The 17,936-nt window shown below is 37.7% G+C and overlaps 1 protein-coding gene across 1 annotated transcript in view; it reads left to right on the top strand.

Annotated features, from left to right (window-relative positions):
- The window catches only part of SBF2 (SET binding factor 2), a 3,151,758-nt gene that overhangs the window by 2,890,330 nt on the left and 243,492 nt on the right, over positions 1 to 17,936 (top strand). The window contains exon 36 of the mRNA XM_044058929.1: positions 9,713 to 9,898. Coding sequence (XP_043914864.1) covers positions 9,713 to 9,898 — 186 coding nt within the window. The remainder of the gene's footprint in view (positions 1 to 9,712; positions 9,899 to 17,936) is intronic.

Here is a 17,936-nt window from a genome sequence, read left to right as displayed (position 1 = left end):
GAATGCTAGCCACGTAACTTTTTAACTCCATATTTTTAGCCAACCAAATATCAAGGTAAGCTATAGCTTGATTGCTATATGTTGAAGTAAAACGTAAAAAGTCAGTGGAAGTATTGAATAAATCCAGTAGTATGTTGCCAACTGTTTCATCGCCCTTAAGTAAGATAAAGATGTCGTCCAAGTAACGGGTATAAAACACTGTGTGTGTCATCAATGTGTCCTTAGTAAAGACATGTTCTCTCTCCCAATAAGCCATTACCATGTTGGCTATACTAGCTCCACATGGGGAGCCCATAGTGACCCCAACCTTCTGTAAGTAGAAATTATCACCCAACATAAAATAATTATTGAACAAAATTATTTCAAGAAGTTCTATTGCCAGGGAAATTTCTACAACAGTGGCTCCATTTTTCTTCATCATAAGGCTCACCCAATTTATTCCTATGCCCTGAGGGATACAAGTATACAAATCCCTTACGTCAACCGTTAGGAAGTTGTAGCTGATGTCAAATTCTATCTCATCTACCTTCCCTAAGAAGGACCATGAGTCCTTACAAATTTGATGTTTAGAGGACAAGTATTTCTACAAGATCGAGTCAACTATCTTTGCACATGCATAGGTAGGTGAGCCACGTCCATCCACCAATGGTCGCATAGGGGGGTTCTCTAAATCCTTATGGACTTTTGGTATGCCAAACAGGTATGGATATCTAGGATATGATGTAATCATAAAATTATAGTGTTCCTGCTGTATTCTACCCTCAATAAACAAAAGCCTTTTCTCTTTTCCCTGGACAGAAATGTTCATGTATGCTTTTTCACCCTTTCCACAAATATCCAGACTACTACTGAAAGTTCAGAAGGCATCCTCAAGATCAATGTGGTGACTCCCTTCTGGCCCAGTCAACCATGGTTTTTCTTTCTGAGCAATTACCAGAAGCTTCCTCACAGACTAGATCTACTCACACAAGAACAAGTGTGTTTGATACAACCCGACAATCAACTAAAATTAACTGCCTGGATGATAGACTCTTAATTCGTTTTAGTTAACTCTTTACTGAGGGTATGTGGCAGGTACTTATGGAGGCAAGAAAACCTACTACTACAAAACTGTATATTAACAAACGGAAAAGGGTTTCTATTTGGTGCCGACAGCATAACCAACATCCATTCTGTGGTTTTACAATATTTTTGTCAGTTATGATCCTTTGGCCTTTCTTAATGCTTTGTCAGGGTTCATTTATTAGATTTTTCAGCATGTCTGCCCATGAATCCTCCCCTTTCAATGCTGTCTTTCATCAAAATGTTTTAAAAAGTGGTTTTGCATAAGATGCCTCCAAGTAAGCCAGTGGCCCTTTGGATCTTAATTTTGTATTAGAAATGCTAACACTTGCTCTATTTGAACCATCTGTCCTGGCTGAATTGAGGTTTTTAACATGGAAAATATTTTACTGACTAGTTTGAACTCTTCAGGAAAATTATCTGAATTGCAAACTCTTATGGTAGGTCAACCCTACCGTATTTTCCACAAGGATGGGGTTTCTTTGAGAACTAATCCTTCTTTTATGCTTAACGTGATATCCAAGTTTGCTTTTAATCAAACTATCCATCTTCCTATTGTCTTTCCTGAATCCAGAAATGAGGGAGAAAGGATACTCCATACCTTGGCTGTCTACATACAACTCCAGTGCTATGTTGACAGAACTAAGTCTCTCAGATCATCGGATCAACTGTTCATTTCTTATGAAAATAAGAAGAGACAACTTGTGTCAAAACAGACTATTTTCAAATGTTTGTGTAAGGGTAAGACTATTAACTTTTCTTTAACTCACCACAACAGACCTATTCCAGGCACATGAAGGCCCACTCTACCAGGGCCTTGGCTTCATCTATGGCATTTTGGAAATTTTTGGATTTTAGAAGCGCAAACTCAGGCCCCTGTACAAAAGTTCATAGATTTATAAATTAGTACTAGGCTAACTGCCCTTCTGGAACATTTTAAGCCCAGCCATTTATCCCATGTTAGAATCAAACCTTGCATCTTGTGTCTGTAAGGTAAACACCTTAACCATTATGCCACCCTCCTACATACTTTTACAAAGCACTATAAGCTTGATTCCATCTCTAGGTCTGGATCACGCTTTGCAAGAACTGTTCTCCAGGGGCTGTTGGAATTTTCTTCTCCCACCTCCCATATGTTGTAAGCTAATTTAATCTACTTATATAGCTAAGGCTACTGCAGCAGTGACCATTATGATGAACATTGTACACTTGTGTAAGTTGACTTACCCCAACAGAATTGTTCAAATAATCATTGTTCAAATAATCATTGCTGCATTAGCCAGCCCCACCTCCCATCCCCATTTTTGGTGTGCTGTTTATGTCACTATGTGGTTATTTATTTCTTTATTTTTTTTTTCTTCCTAGCATTGTCCTTTTAGGGCTCAGCCTCAGTGTGTCTGTTGGAAGGAAAGCTGTGAAGGGCTTGGTGGCCAAAGTTATCTTTTAGTCAGCTCCACTCAAGCTGTCTAACAGTTTGGGCACATGGAAGGTGCTTTGAAGCTTTGAAAGTTGGCCAGCTGTTATATCCTTGGCAGACAGGATACAACCCATATAGCAAGGGCTACTGAAGCAGTGATCATTCACACTTCTACTGTTATGGTGTGTTTACTCTCACAACTGTACGTTATTCATTTAGTTTAGCAGAACTCAATATCAAATCATTAATTCCATAGTGTAAAAAACAATAATGTCATCTTTTACATGCTCTTGTAAAAGTTTATTAACTCTGGGGTATCTATCAATCTCAAACCAGACAGTGCTGAGAGTCTTATCTTAGAATATTATAGACTACATAAAATTCTCCTAGCCTTTCTTAATATTGAGCCAGATAGTATTACAATCTCATTCCTAATTGAAATTTTAGGTAGCCCCCTTGGAACTGCCACATCGGAAGACATTAAATTAGCACAACAAAGATTACTTATTGAGACTGATTGTGCAGGAGAAGGATCTTTCATTTTCTTTTCATGATTCACTTCTAGCATAAGTGGAATATTCGAGCACCCCAAAGCTCTCCTCTTTAATTTCTTATCATGTGAATGTGGGGTACTAAGTACAGAGGGATTCAAAATAAGTCACTGCTGTTTTTTTAGAATTGTTAGCCTTTATTACTACTTCCATTTAGCATACAGGTAGGGCCGGAGGGTCACAAATCTGCCATTGTCGTCAGAATCTAGCTCTTTAATATGTAAGTTCTTCCTTAACCAGCACCATGTCCTCCTTTGATTTATTTTCCCTGTATTTTTTTTCTCTTTTTCTTAGACTGCTCATCTTTAATTAAAGTTTTAAGCTAATGACATTATTTGTGAAATAATACTAATTTTTTGATCTCTTATACTTTTCTTTAATGCATTTGCTGTATATCTTCTTTTATGTCCCCTATTCCTAATATTTACTGTAACCCAAGTGTTGTCTAATTCACTATTTGTAATAACATGTTTAGCAGAAAAAGGTTCATCCTCAACTCTTGTTTCCAAATTTTCCCTGTATGAACTAATCTATTGTTGATTGTTAGTGTCCCATTTGGCTTAACATTTCATTATCAGTATGAAAATTATTTGTGCCAACAATTCCAGTAAGATGAGTAAGTTGGCACTGTAAGATGGTCGACAAGTTTTAGCTTGTAAGTCCATTTCATTTTGTTTATCTTAGATCTACCATCCACCAGAATAATATTCACTTACCAGTGATATCCCTTCATTAGGTTCAGTAAATTATATATCAGTGCTGTCATTATATTGTATACTTTTAACAACAGGGGTCTGTGTCAGTTGTGCTGACTGTAGCATCCATTTGATCTTGACCCATCAGTTTAATATGTGGTATTACATGACTTTTCTTAAGACTATTAGATAATTTATTATCAGCGCAATGACCTTTATCAATGGGATCATCCTTCCAGAACAAAACAGAACTAAATATTACATTTAGAAATATTTCTAAATCATTCTGCAAAATGCTGTATAACTGTTTTAATTTAAAACAGTCTGTGCATATATTGATGTCTCTAGATGATAAATTCATTAAGTATATTTCAAAGTCGTCACAGTGCACCAACAAGTTGTGTGCTTTTAAATCATTAAAAGCATACTGGTTAAATATTTCCAAGTTTAACAGCTAAAACAAAAACATTTCTGAAGACTTGCGTCCCATAAAACATATTATTAAAACTTATTTTTGATTTTTACTTGTATAAAGGAGTCCTCATGAGTATTACTTTTAACAGGGGATTTAAAATTATTTAAAACTAATAAACTTTAATCAGGAAGAGAACAAAGCAATAAAATAGTGTGTGTATTAATTCTCACTGGCTGTGTTTGCAAAGTAAATAAGTTTTACTTCTATAAATAATCAATGAAAAGTATAATTCTCATTCAAGAAACTATAACATAATAAAGCAACTATCATGTTATAATTACATAAATTATAAAATGGTTATAACAATACATGAATTAAATCACCTTTTGAGCAGAACAATGTTTTAAACTCATAAACTCAAAATCATGAAATCACTAGTGACTGCTCATGTAGAACATTTTTAAATATCCACAGGCAGCAAAGTATTGCCTACACCGGCCTGCCCAGTCTGATAACATGTACTTCCTAAAATTAGCAGAAAAAATAAGAGTTTAAGTGTCTGTTGTCTTTATAAAGATGGGGGAGAGCACACACACAAAAAATAAATAAAATACCAATGTGTCATCTTGTTGCCCTTAAATGGGCAAAACAAATAAAATGTTTGAACAAACTTTAAGAAATGCCTTAAATGTAATATTGATCTGATACTGATCAAAATTGAAATCCTTGAAAATAACAATCACATTTAATACATCTTTCATGTAAGATGGACATTCCCCTACACCCCCAACCCCTCCCTGCTTTTCTCCCCTGCCTCACCCACTACCTTGATCACACCTGCTGTGATGTTATCTAAGGCTGCTGCTTTCTCTGACTTCATTTTCCTTAGTAGTGATTTTCATTCTTTTAGGGTGGGCTACACCACATCTTTCATCATGTGCTGTGTCTGGGACAGTACAGCTTCTATGGGGTGTTCTTCAGGCAAAAGCTGCTGGAAGTACTCTTTCCATCTACCTTTGTCTTGTGTACTGGTGACTGGGTTGCTGCTGGCATCCTTTAAGAAGGGTTTCTGATAACTATTGTCTTTATTGTTCTTTTTTTTTCTTTTCATGCTGATATGAGGTTTATTTTATTTTTTTTTTGTGCCACCTGATTTGTCCCTTTCCAGAAGCTGGTAAACTGGCTCTGATGCCTTGTTCTTTGCTACTGCAACTGCTTTCTTTGTTAGCCAACCAGTATACCTTCTTATCTTAGTCTGTCTTTTCTATCTCCCATTTTTTCCTGCAATCCTTCTTTCTTATAAGTTCATAGGTCAGTACTAGGCTAACTGCCCTTGTGAGCCATTTTAAGCCTAGCCAATTATCCCATTTGAGACTCAAACCCTGCACCTTGTGTTTGTAAGGCAAGCACCTTAACCATTATGTCAAAGCCCCACTTTCTTGGACTTCTGCATTCTACCACAATCTTTCCTTTTGTATCCTATTTCCATTCTACATATCTGTTCTACAGTCCTCGCATATGCTGTTTTGAGGCCCTGCCATTCTTCTTCATCTCCACTTATTTCCTCTTCTTCCTGTGGTGCTAGAGCCCTGAGTAATTCCTTAAACTGTTATGCTTTCTCTGCAGTCAACTTCAAGGTTTTCATTCTGGTCTGTGTTAACCTTAGAGCCTTCTCTGACCACTGCTTACAGCTGAATGTGGCAACCAATAGTTTATGCTGTGGGCCAACTGTTTCTTCAGGTTTGACTTTGCAATTTTTGATTTTGCCCCTGTCTCTCATTCTGAGCCATGTGTTGGTCACCATCAAGTCATTTACCAGACAGACTTCTAGAATGGCTTCGCCTTTATTCCTTTTGCACCACCCATGTGGACCCAGACAGTCCTCATATCCTGTATGTGCATTCAGGTCACCCACTATCAACAACTGCTCATGTTGACCTGCTTTATCTAGTAGGTCCTGCAACTGCTTGCCTGAATGCATTCCTGTGCTTGAATGCCAATCCTTTTATGAGACATAGGATGAGATTATGAGTAGTGCCATATCTTTATGTTCTTTATATAAGTTCTTTACTTTGTAGTCTGACTGCCACAAGTCTGTCACTAATTCTGATGACATCCCTTATTGTATTTTGTGAACCACAATTCCCACATCATATCTAGTCTATCCTCCCTCTTAAGATGTGGACTCTGGATCCTAACCCAAGTGCTTTGCAGCACTGTCCTTCCTTCTTATCTCGTGTATAGAGAGGATGTGCAGCCTCTTTCTTACCATTATTTCATCCACTTCTAGTCTGTGCCCTGTCAGTGAATCTGTATTGAATGTAGCAATTCTTAGATAGTGTTTGGCAGGTTAATTGGATTTACATTCAGATTTAGTTAAACAGACCTATCCCAGGTAACCCAAGCTGGGCAATTGGACACCAGCCATCCAGTAACTTATTGATCTTTATGGCAGGTGCACACTGGCTAATAGGGGCACATAGACTCTCCCACTATTATGGATCCCTGGTGTAAGTTAGTATAGGCTGGGTACTCAATCCATTTATCACCAGCAAATTTCCATGCCTTTTATTTGTTGACTTCAGTCAGTGTGACTAAATAATTTTTACACAAAGTGGATAGCCTGCCATGGTGCAGAGTCTGTGATTTGTGTTCTCCTATCCAGAGGATACTGTGCACAACACTCAATGCCCAAAGCATTTGGTCTAAACAGATTTTCCCCTAGTGGAAAACTTCTAGCATCTGTGCTGCTGGCCACAGCTCTGTCCTCGGGTGAATATGAGGCGGAAACACCCAGAATGCTTTTTGGAGGTTGGAGGAACTCCAAAGAAACATGGAAGAACATGCAAACCTTACACATGTCAGGACTGAACCTTGAACCTTGTGCAAGGGAGGTAAAGACCTTATGACTCAAACTGTTTAATACTTATTGCAAAAAAAACAAAAACCCATAAACAGCAGTGTCATTTTATTTTTGTAAAGTAACCACCTGTAAATCATTCAACAACTGGGTATATTGTCACTAAACCAGACATTTTTCCAGTTAAAATCATCCTTCTGTTTCCTTAAAAATGTCACAAAGCTAGCACAAAGCACAGTATGTCATTCCAACTTTACAGTTGCAATCTTTATATCACTTTTTTACTGTTTTTTTTTTTTTTTTTGCCATTGTAGGCAGTTAAGAATTTGTTGTATTTATTACAACTAGTCACACATGTCACTGGTGCAACATTACATTTCTTCCATGGGTAGTTAGCATATGTTTTCATGGTAACTAAAATGGAAATGTGCATCCTCAGTGCTGGAAGATGCATTTCCTTCTGTTATATGCTTTGATAATATTTACAGGAGTTTTTTTTTTTTCGTTAACCATTCCTTAGAAGAATTGATCGCTGGCTTCTGTTTGTATTCTTTTGGTTAATTCTTTAATTCATTTATTCTGAAGTAAGGTACAGGCACCCCAGGACTGGGCAAGACCCATTCCTTTTCCTGAGAGTTGATAGTCAAGATTTAAGAAGTTGATTGTAGCAGTCCCCACCCCACCTAATCCCTTCCCATTAGGTGGTTTGTGGACTCCACAAAGGCTGCATGGTCAGGGAGAGACATTCATGTTCCTACACTTGTCTTCTTCCCCAAATCAGTGGTGCATCCATCACTGGAAGAACACATGTATGCTGACCCTTTTCTTGAGCAACCAGCCATCCACCTGTAGTAGTCATTAAAGTGGTGGGCCTAGCCACCTCCCTTCATCCTGGATGTGAAAACTAGTGACAGTTCCTCAAGCTTTATTTATTTATTGATATTTGTTTACCGGGAAAGTCCACTGGGCTAAAAAGAGCCCATTTTCAGTGGAGGCACAGGGAGAAAAACTCCAATATACAATAACAACAAGTAATGTAAAATGTTTGCAAGAATCATTACAATACACAAATGGCAAAAAATAGTTGATACAAAAAATGACAAAAAAATAAGCAAATTCGAACAATAATAAAAGTATCAGGAAAATTAGGTTAAATTAATCAAAGTTGACAAATTAGAACATGGTACAGTTGTAAGTTCTACATCAAATATTGAATATAGAGGAAATATAAGAAAAGCAGAAAAATACATAAATAAATAAATAAATAAATAAATAAATAAATTAAATAGTTACTTAAGTTCCTTTTTCTATGCCTGAACCCTCTGGTATCTGCAGTGCCACTAGTCATGGGTCATCTGGGTCATTCTTAGGGATTCTTCCCACTCTGCCATGGGGACAGGTTAATATTTACTGCCATATTGTGCCACTGAGGACAGTATTCAGTACTGTCTTGTGTAAAATTGAAATGAGTATTTTCATTCAGCTGAAATTAATTCATTTGATATAAATGTTTTTCAGTGTGATTCATGCAATGCATGATGCAAACTCTGTAGTGCCACATTGCAAGGTGTGGTAATTCTTCACTGTTTTGTCGCATCTTCATCTGAAGATGAAAAATTAATATTTAGAAAAGTGCACATGCATATGTGGTGGTGATGTTGATTGGGTGTCATATGCAGATACATCGGTTAATGTTCTTCATACCACTGAACTCATAAACATTAATAGTGTAGGGGAATCGCTAGCTACAGCATACTAAGAATAAATTATACACACACAGAACTTGCTTTTCCTTTTGTTATTTTTTAATCACTAATAGATTAGAAACACTGCACACATATATGCTATATTGTGTTTCTACAACCAATTCTACACAAAAATACTATAAAGCTTTTATTTCATTAATAGTTTGCATAATGTTGGTACAAGTAGTCCATTTTTAGGGTTGATGTAGGCAGTGCCTGGACCTTCCAGCAATAAGGAGGCCTGTGCTATAAGTCTTAAGAATACCTCTTACATTCTGGTGTATTGCCCAGTCCCGCATACTTGGGGGTGGGGAGGTGGGGCATTATTACCTGGACAGTATAGTGGCTTCCCACCCAGGATACTGTGTCTAAATGGGCTTTGCCTAGTAGAGGCTAGCCATTTTAATAAAGTGCAAAACATAAATGAATGAACAGTTTGCCTGAAACAGAATTGCTATGACTGTGGATGTAGGAGATGGGTCAGAAACACCCAAAAATATATGTATGTTTCTAAAGTACGTAGAGAAACAAGTGGTTATGACCAAAACTGGTCAGCAAAGTAATGCAAGAAATGACCTCATTGACAATTTTTCCTTCCTTGACTTCACTTCATTAATACCAAATAATCCCCCATTATTTAATGACCAGATTTGGTATGTCATCAGTGCCATATGAAAGTATAACACAAACAAAATGTGCTATCTGAGAAAATGAGATGGTAGCTCTACACAACCCACTAGTCTAAAATGAAAGAATTAATCTGATGACAGATTGTTTTCTTTAATTGATTTAGTTATTTATTACATGTTCACTTTTGGCATTTGAACTTATTTCAGTTGTCATTCTTTCTTCACTTTTGGCATTTTGACGTTCACCCTCATTCTGTTGTTTACAAAATTACTGGTAATATTAACAGCTGTTTCTAGCCAGACTGAGTTCATCTTTTTCTTTGTCTTCCTTTGCCTAGGTGGTGTCTCTAGCGCAGTTACTTTGTGATCCATTCTACAGGACTCTAGAAGGCTTCCAAATGCTGATTGAAAAAGAATGGCTTTCATTTGGTCACAAATTCAGTCAGCGGAGTAATCTGGCTTCAAACAGTCAAGGAAGTGATTTTACTCCAATTTTTTTGCAGTTCCTGGACTGTGTGCATCAGGTAAGAACAAAAATGTAACACTGTAGTTTCCACAGTAGGATTTAAAGTCAGCAGGGACTGACTGCTGGTCAGTTAAGATGAGCTAAATTCCACTATGCTAGTGATGAAGCAAAAATATATGTTTTGTAGATAAAAGCATTTATTGTTGGATTGAGGAAAATGTATTTTAGAGAAAATGTAGCCCAGAAGGTGTCAGAATACTTGTAGCCGTGAATCTTTTTTCACTTAATGTGAATGAAAACTTCCTAATATATGGTTACTGAGCAACCATTTATAAAACTAAATTAATATGGTAAATGTATTCACTTTTATCTTCAGCCCTATAATATTAGTATATTGCAATTAAAAAAAACATGCTTTCATTAAAATGAGAGGGAATAGGTCTGAAACTGAGATATTACAATTATTTGCTTTAATTATGACAGTAAGTTTTTTTTTCAGTCAGTTTAACTAAGTTGGCCCTTTTCCTAATCTGTAGGATTACAGCTGCCAACTTTTGCTACTGCCTTGCTGTACTTATTCAGATTTGTTGCCACATTTCTCTTAAAGGTAATTAATTTGATGTCAGAATTTATCCATGGCTAAAAAGCTGGACCATTCTGTTTTTATGTTTCCTGCCTCTACTTGTTGGCTAGACGGAAGGTTTTCCATAGGCTGTCGACCCTCTGAGGGAAGTGTTTAATAATAATAATATGGAAGATATTGCATTGTAGTTTTCACATAGTTTTCTTAAGCTCTTTGATAGTAGAGACCACCCTAGTTGCACACTTATACCTATCCCTCTCCCAAACTACCACTCACTCATTACATTCCATAGTCTGCTTTTGGCTGTTTTACCTGTGTTTTGTTGTCTTTTTAACCTGTTTTCCCACCCTAGTACAAATCCTCCCCCACTTTAACATAATCTCTCTGTATCTGCTTTTTTTCTTTGCAGCTATAGTAGTGGCTATCCCAGGAAACATCCCTGCATTGAATTCAAGTTAGAAAAACATCTTTGCTTGTCCCCCGCAAACAGTGAACAAAATACAGGAAGCCTACAGAGTCCATTCAAAATACTTTTCAGTCTTAACCCTCAACTTGTGTTTACTTTACTGAAAACAGTTGGTGTTAACCTGTAATTAGCTATCTGCTTAGAATTATTGTACAGGTGTGCACACCACTGTGTCCTACTCCTGCCCCCATAATTTAGAAACATAACCTTTATTTGCCTCTTTTAAAACAATACAGCCCCTCACCTCAATACTTCATTTATCTAATATTTTTGTCTTCCATTTGCACTGCCATGTCCTCTTTCTACTCTCTTGCATGTAACCGTCTTTACTGCCACCAAATTTCTAAACTTTGGAACTCAGTCCCCCAACACGTCCTAAATGCTACTAACTTACACCAATTCAAAACTCTGCTCAAAGACCACCTCATTAACAACTGGTTCTGCTCATGCACCAAGCCAGGCTAAATTCCACATCAAATTTCCTCCCCTAAATTTTATAGTCTCCACATAAACCCCACTCCCACTTGTTAACAACACCTATTAGCTACCTACAATAAGATTATAATCTGATAATTCCTTTTCTTTTGTAAGCATATAGATATGTACACACATTAAAGTATACTCACATGATCAACTAAAGATGGACCCCTGCCTCAAAATCTCTCTCTCTCTCTCTATATATATATATTTATATATATATATATATATTTATATATATACATACAAACATGACTTTAATATATAGGTTCATAGGTGTGCACTAGGCTAATGGCCCTGGAGCCTTTACAAGCCTAGCCCATAGGATTATCCTGGCATCGTGCCACCTGACCTTAGTTCCTAGTGTCTCTGTCGAATAGAGCCGCTGGAGTGATCCCGGGGTGAATTTTCAATTTTCCATCCATTCATCAAGATTTCTCTTGTAGAGGGCCAGTGAGGTGCTCTGTTTGGCATGTATGGGAAGTCTATTCCATAGCATGGTCAATCTCTGGGTTATGAACCTGTCCCTCCAGCTTGTTCTGTTGATTGTGTGTATAAGGTTGAGGTCTCTAGAGCGTATTATGGCTTATATTGTAATAACTTTCTCCTTTTCACTAAAGTGCCTATTGTATATTGTACTTTCTTTCTTGGCTCTAAATATGTTTGCTAAATTCTATGTAAAACCGACAGTATACCTGTCAGTGTTATTCTTGTTACACACTGTCTAAGAACATGCTCCAGCAGGATGATATACTATCAAACTTACCTCCGAAGCAAGTGACTGTTTTTTCTTGCACACATGGCCAAGCCCATCTAGGGCTCAGCCCACTCCATTTGCCTGTACTACACTCAGGCTCACTCTGCTCCCCTACCCTACCACCATTTCCACCCACCCCCACTTTCATTACATTTACAACTAACCACTCTTTAACCTCACCCACATTCTCTTGCATAAACATCCCAAAACAATACCACACCCAGTACTACTCTTACACTATTCTCAACCAATCACAATTATTTTCATTAGCACACCCCTTTAAGCCATCCCTTATAATAAATCACTACCAACTAATACATCCCCCCTGCTCATCCCCTTATTTGTCCACAGCCCAAAGGTAACAATCACATCCCCTAACTAATAATCACTATCCACCTTACACTTAAAAAAACATTACCATACTTTCGTACTATCTAACTGATTAGTCATACACCTCTAACTTCATACAAACTAACATGTTACTCATACAACCCCAACTTACTATTAAACTTCCCACTCCCCACAACAGCCATTACCTCTACTTTAGCCCTAATGTACTACTCTCAGTGTAACATTGTGTATCTCCTACTAACTACACTAATAATATCCCTCCACATAGCTACCTTACTTACCTCATACCAACATTCTTTAGCCTGTACCTTTACTCTTATTCTTCCACTAAAGCTAACTACCTGCCAGCTCACTCAGAATTCTTTTACATTGCACCTGGCATATTCAATCAATCCTTACTAGATTTAGCCCCGTTTAAAATCCACCACTACCACTCTAAAGGGCATCCCAGCATACAGTACAACCTACTCATTTCCAAATACCTGGTGGCTATTGCACACCTAGCATCTCAACTGATAGTGGGTACATCTATCCAAATTCAGTACCCCACATACCTCCCCATTTCCCTCAATCCCAAACCTACATCATCTGAACTCCATTAGAAAACAGTCAGACCTACTAATACTCAGCCTCAGCATTAGAAATATGCTGAACAAAATAGACAAATGCCATGCCACCCTTTCACTCTACACCCCTGACTTTATACTTCTTACAGAAACATGGCTCAAGCTGCACAATAAAGACAATGACATGCTTCCACCTGGGTACAACATTATCAGAACAGATAGGTTATGTAAGAGAAAAGGTGGTGCTGCCCTTCTGTTTAAAAACAGCCTTGCCATCAACCTTGTTAACATGGACATCCCTACATTTCAGAATGCAGAGACCCTTTTTTACCAAAGTTAGAATTAACCAACAAAAACACTTAAACCTACTAGGTACATATATATCCTGAGGGGACAATAATACACTTGAAGCCATAATACACTGGGCATCCTAATCCCTCCCACAGGAAACACTGATCCTAGGTGACTTTAACTTAGACTGGTCCTCCTTTAACACACCCCAACCCTGTAAACATATACATCTCTATGGTTTTAGACAACTAATACAAACTCCCACCCATACAGATAAACCTACAAATATAGAATCCATATTTGACGGTATCCTCACTAACCGTCCTTCCTCAACCCAACACTTTAGTATTCTACCCAACACAGTAAGCAATTCACTTCCCCACCTTTCTACTAAGACAAAACATTAAACCCACAAAAAAATCCCTCCAAGTATGCTACACAAAACATTTCAAACCAGAAGATTTCATATCAGCTTTAAATTACTGCATCAGTCCCTTCTCACCTGCCTTCCATTGGACTTGGCAGTTGACCGCTTTAACTCTACCTTTCTAGGCAAACTTAATCAACTAGCCCCTCCAAGAACCATTAGGACCATATCCAACTATGCCCCCTGGCTCACCAAAACCACCCACTTACTTTTAAAAGAAAGAGACAAAGCCTGGGATACCTGGTGTTATACAAAAACTAGCTCAAATAGACAGTTATTCCTTGAACTAAGAAATAAAGAAAAAGCAAATAAGAAATGATAAAAAACACTATTTAGACACCCAAACTAAATAAAACCTTGAGAAATTCTGGGCAGCCATAAACAAAATTCTACAACCAGGTAGAACTAGCACCACACCCCCAAACACAAATGACACCCCCATCAATATTGCAAAGACTACTTCTCCAACTCAGTTTTTAAATTGATAACCCCCTCTTCCCTCACAGTCTTCCAGATCTACACAACCTCTCCAACAACCAGAACCTCTTTTAACTCAAACTGATCCCTACCTGTCTTATCGACAAAACACCTGTCCAAGGTAAAAGTTACTACCCTCCCAGCTGAATACCTATGAATCACTACTAAAGCCATAGCATACCCTTTCTCTGTTCTCATTAATAAATCCATAGCTGAGCAATCAGTACCTTCTCTTTGGAAAATCTCTCACATAATTCCTTTACATAAAGGTGGTACCTCAACAGAATTATCCAACTACCGACCAATAGCCATACTCTCCCCATTGGTTAAAATCTGAGAGAAATGTATTCACTCCCAGATACTAAACTATCTCTTAGCCAACAACCTTATTGCCAAAATACAACATGGAGTATGCCCACAGCATAGCACCACCCTTTCCCTTGTCAGTTTTACCAGTTTTGTTAATCAACAACGGAACCAAGGTAATTTGGTCTCAAAAGTCTTTCTAGACCTATCTAAAGCATTTGATGTGGTCTGTCATAATAAACTTCTCACCATCCTCTCAGGATTCAGTCTTGATAACTCCACCCTTCTCTGGTTTAAAGACTACTTTTCCAACCGCCAGCAGGCCATAAAATGGATGGACTCCCTATCTCCTCTCCTTCCAGTTACCCTAGGTGTACCACAGGACCTATACTTTGACCCCTGCCTTTCACCTTATTCACAAACCATCTGCACACAGCCACACTTCATGCAAACTTGGTATAATATACAGAACTTCTAGTAATGAGCTTTTTTATTTACTATTATTTAAATGATCCTGAAAAAAAGGACTAACTGAAAGTCTCTGAACAGAATTGTACAAACCAGATTTTTTTTGTTGCTTTGTAGCATGTTGTCTGTATTGTCAATGCCTTTTTTAGTGTTACTTTGTAGCATGCTGTCTGTATTGCCATAGCCTTTGTAATTTGTTTAACTCTGTGGAGCTTTTCTCCGCAGGTTTCCGCTGAAAACTGGCAATTCATGCCCAGTCGGACTTTCCTGCTTAACAAATATCAAATAAATAAATAAATAATACTGTTTATTTTGCATTTGGTATAACAAATCACTTCTTTACTTCCTGCAAGATGAATTCTCCATTAAATCTTTAAACCTCCTCTGCAGTAATTTCTATAAGCAGTTGTTTTCAGTATGACAGTAACTATTAATGTACCACTCAGTATGTGCGGGCATACATGACTTTCTAAACAAGGTGTCAGTGATTCAATATGACATGGGCAGAAGTCACAAAACAATCGTGGTACAACTGTTCTACAGTGTAATTCCTGAGCACTTTAACTGAGGAAATAAATTTCAAATACTCATTCCAGCTGACAACCCTCATATTTACTCATGCCATATTACTTATAATTACTTTATATACTTGTCACTTTGTGACCCTAGTCATGACTGAAAAGGGCCAGCTTAGCAGGACTATCCACCAATTATGAAATGCAATAAATACATAAGTAAACACTCATTTTTTGAAGTAGATCCTTTCTTATCTAACCATAGAAAATGTTCATCAGTTTACCTCATTTATATTGTTTAATCCTTCCCTGCTTTTTCCCTTTCAATTGATTCCCTCTCCACTACCTGTTTCAAAGTGCCCTGCATTTGTCAGCAACCCTCTCAGTTAAGAAGTCCTACGGTCTAGAAAGAAACTTGAACCAGCAATCTGATGACAATGTTCCCTATCATAATTTTCTTTATCCAAAGCATGTCTTGTCGTATTTCTTGAAGCCAAAAGAGGCCTAGTGTCTTAAATGTTATTTCTCCCCCTTTCCTTCCATCACATACTCTCTTCTAGTATCGTTCCTCTGATCTTCCAGTAGTCTGTTATCCCTTTCAGTAAATGGTGCCCAGAAATGGACTCAGTCTTGTACATCTGATTTCACTGCTGCTTTGTTCACTGGGATCATTTTACTTGAATTAAAACACCTTACAATAAAATCCCCAAAAATGAATTGCCTTCCTACAGCTTCCACACCTCTGTCTTGATATTTTAATCTAATGTAATGTAATTTTCATGAGATAATAGGCAAGATTCCAAAAGAGTTGCTCTCAATGTATGTGACTTGCAGCTGTGTAAGCCTGCCTGGAATTCTGAAAGACTTGCTGTTAGTTTAATTGACTTACTTCAGTGTAGAACCTATCCATAAACAGGCTTACACTGGGTACAAGGTTCCAAAAGACCTGCTGTCAGTGTAAGTGACTTACTTAGGTATAATACAGTTTTTATGTTACCAAATACCCCACTTATCTGAGGACCCATTCAGATAAGTAATGTTTTTTAATAATTTAATCATGGAAGACTTCCTTGACATGTATGTAGAAGAAAGTGTTTGGCATATTCCAAGTGGTATACCATTCAGACCAAGGGAGTGTCACCACGTATCATACAGTCTGACAGTTTACTCAAATGTAGTGACATTTTATAAGTGTTTTCTAGGTACGCTTTGTCAAAGATCAGCAGTGTATATACATACAATAGCAAATAGTTTAATTCCCTGAATTTACCACACCAGGATTCCTACCAACAGTACGAGCGGCATACAGCAAAGTGAGCCCCATCTGCCATATGATCATGAATAGGATAATGTATCACAAAATGAGTGAATAAATGGACACACAACAATGCTTTGGAGGAGACAGTATTTATATGACAACAGATCTGAAGGATACTGTAGCTGCTGCTGTATCTTCCAAAGTGTTATATTATGTTTGTTCGTGTAGTCCTTGTAGCTGGAGACTCCAAACAGAAAATTCTGAAGTTTGGATCCAGGTAAAGGTTTTCCAGGCCTTGTAGCTCAGGGCTTAGAGCATTGGTCTTGTAAACAGGGGTCATGAGTTCAAATCTCATCAAGGCCTCAGCTTGTACTTTATTTGGGCTAACTCTTGGGCTGATAGCCTAGTCATCACCTATGAACATATGTAGTCAGTAATTTTCTGATGCCCACATTATCCTATTCAAAGTTACATAGAAGCTGGATGGTATAAGCATACCTCAAAGGGTGACAACCAACCTGTCTCAACAAAACAGCAAAATAGCTAGTGGTGAGTGGGCAAAACACAAGAGCATTGTGTAAATATTACCCAAAGTAACCAAATAATATAAAGGAACATAACATTCAGCATAAGCATGCACACAGCTAAAATTGCACAGAATAAAGCTATACAATCTGGCATTCCTAAGCGACAGTAAACCTAATGGAGACACCAGTACATTCTCAAGCCAAATTTTTACAGTAAATGTATTCTGTAAGTATACCTCAAATAGTTGCAGTCAACATGTATAGGTAAACCAGCAAAATAACTGGTGGACTTCTATCCAAAGACATGGACATTGTATTGTGTCAGTGGTCAAAGTAAATCACACTGACTGACCATTAGATGTGGACAGCAGACTTTCAAAATCAAGGCAGAGCTGCCTGTCACTGGAGAGAGACAGACATCTCTCCCTGGACACAGAATTGTTTCACCCTGAATACCTGAATATACACATAACAAGTGATTGCAAACTACAGGTATCATGATAGTATATAATATGTTATGAGCTGAGCTCTATATCAAAAGTTAAGGCACCCCTAACCCCGAGACCACAGGTATCTATGCAGAATTAGTCAAGGCCCGATGCAAACATGTGAATGGCTCTACAGAGG

The sequence above is a fragment of the Protopterus annectens genome, chromosome 17.part0 (genome assembly GCF_019279795.1).
Source record: "Protopterus annectens isolate FY-2018-M chromosome 17.part0, PAN1.0, whole genome shotgun sequence".
Taxonomy (NCBI): Eukaryota; Metazoa; Chordata; order Ceratodontiformes; family Protopteridae; genus Protopterus; species Protopterus annectens.
The sequence above is the reverse complement of the archived record's forward strand: the minus strand, read 5'-3'. Positions and strand labels throughout refer to the sequence as shown.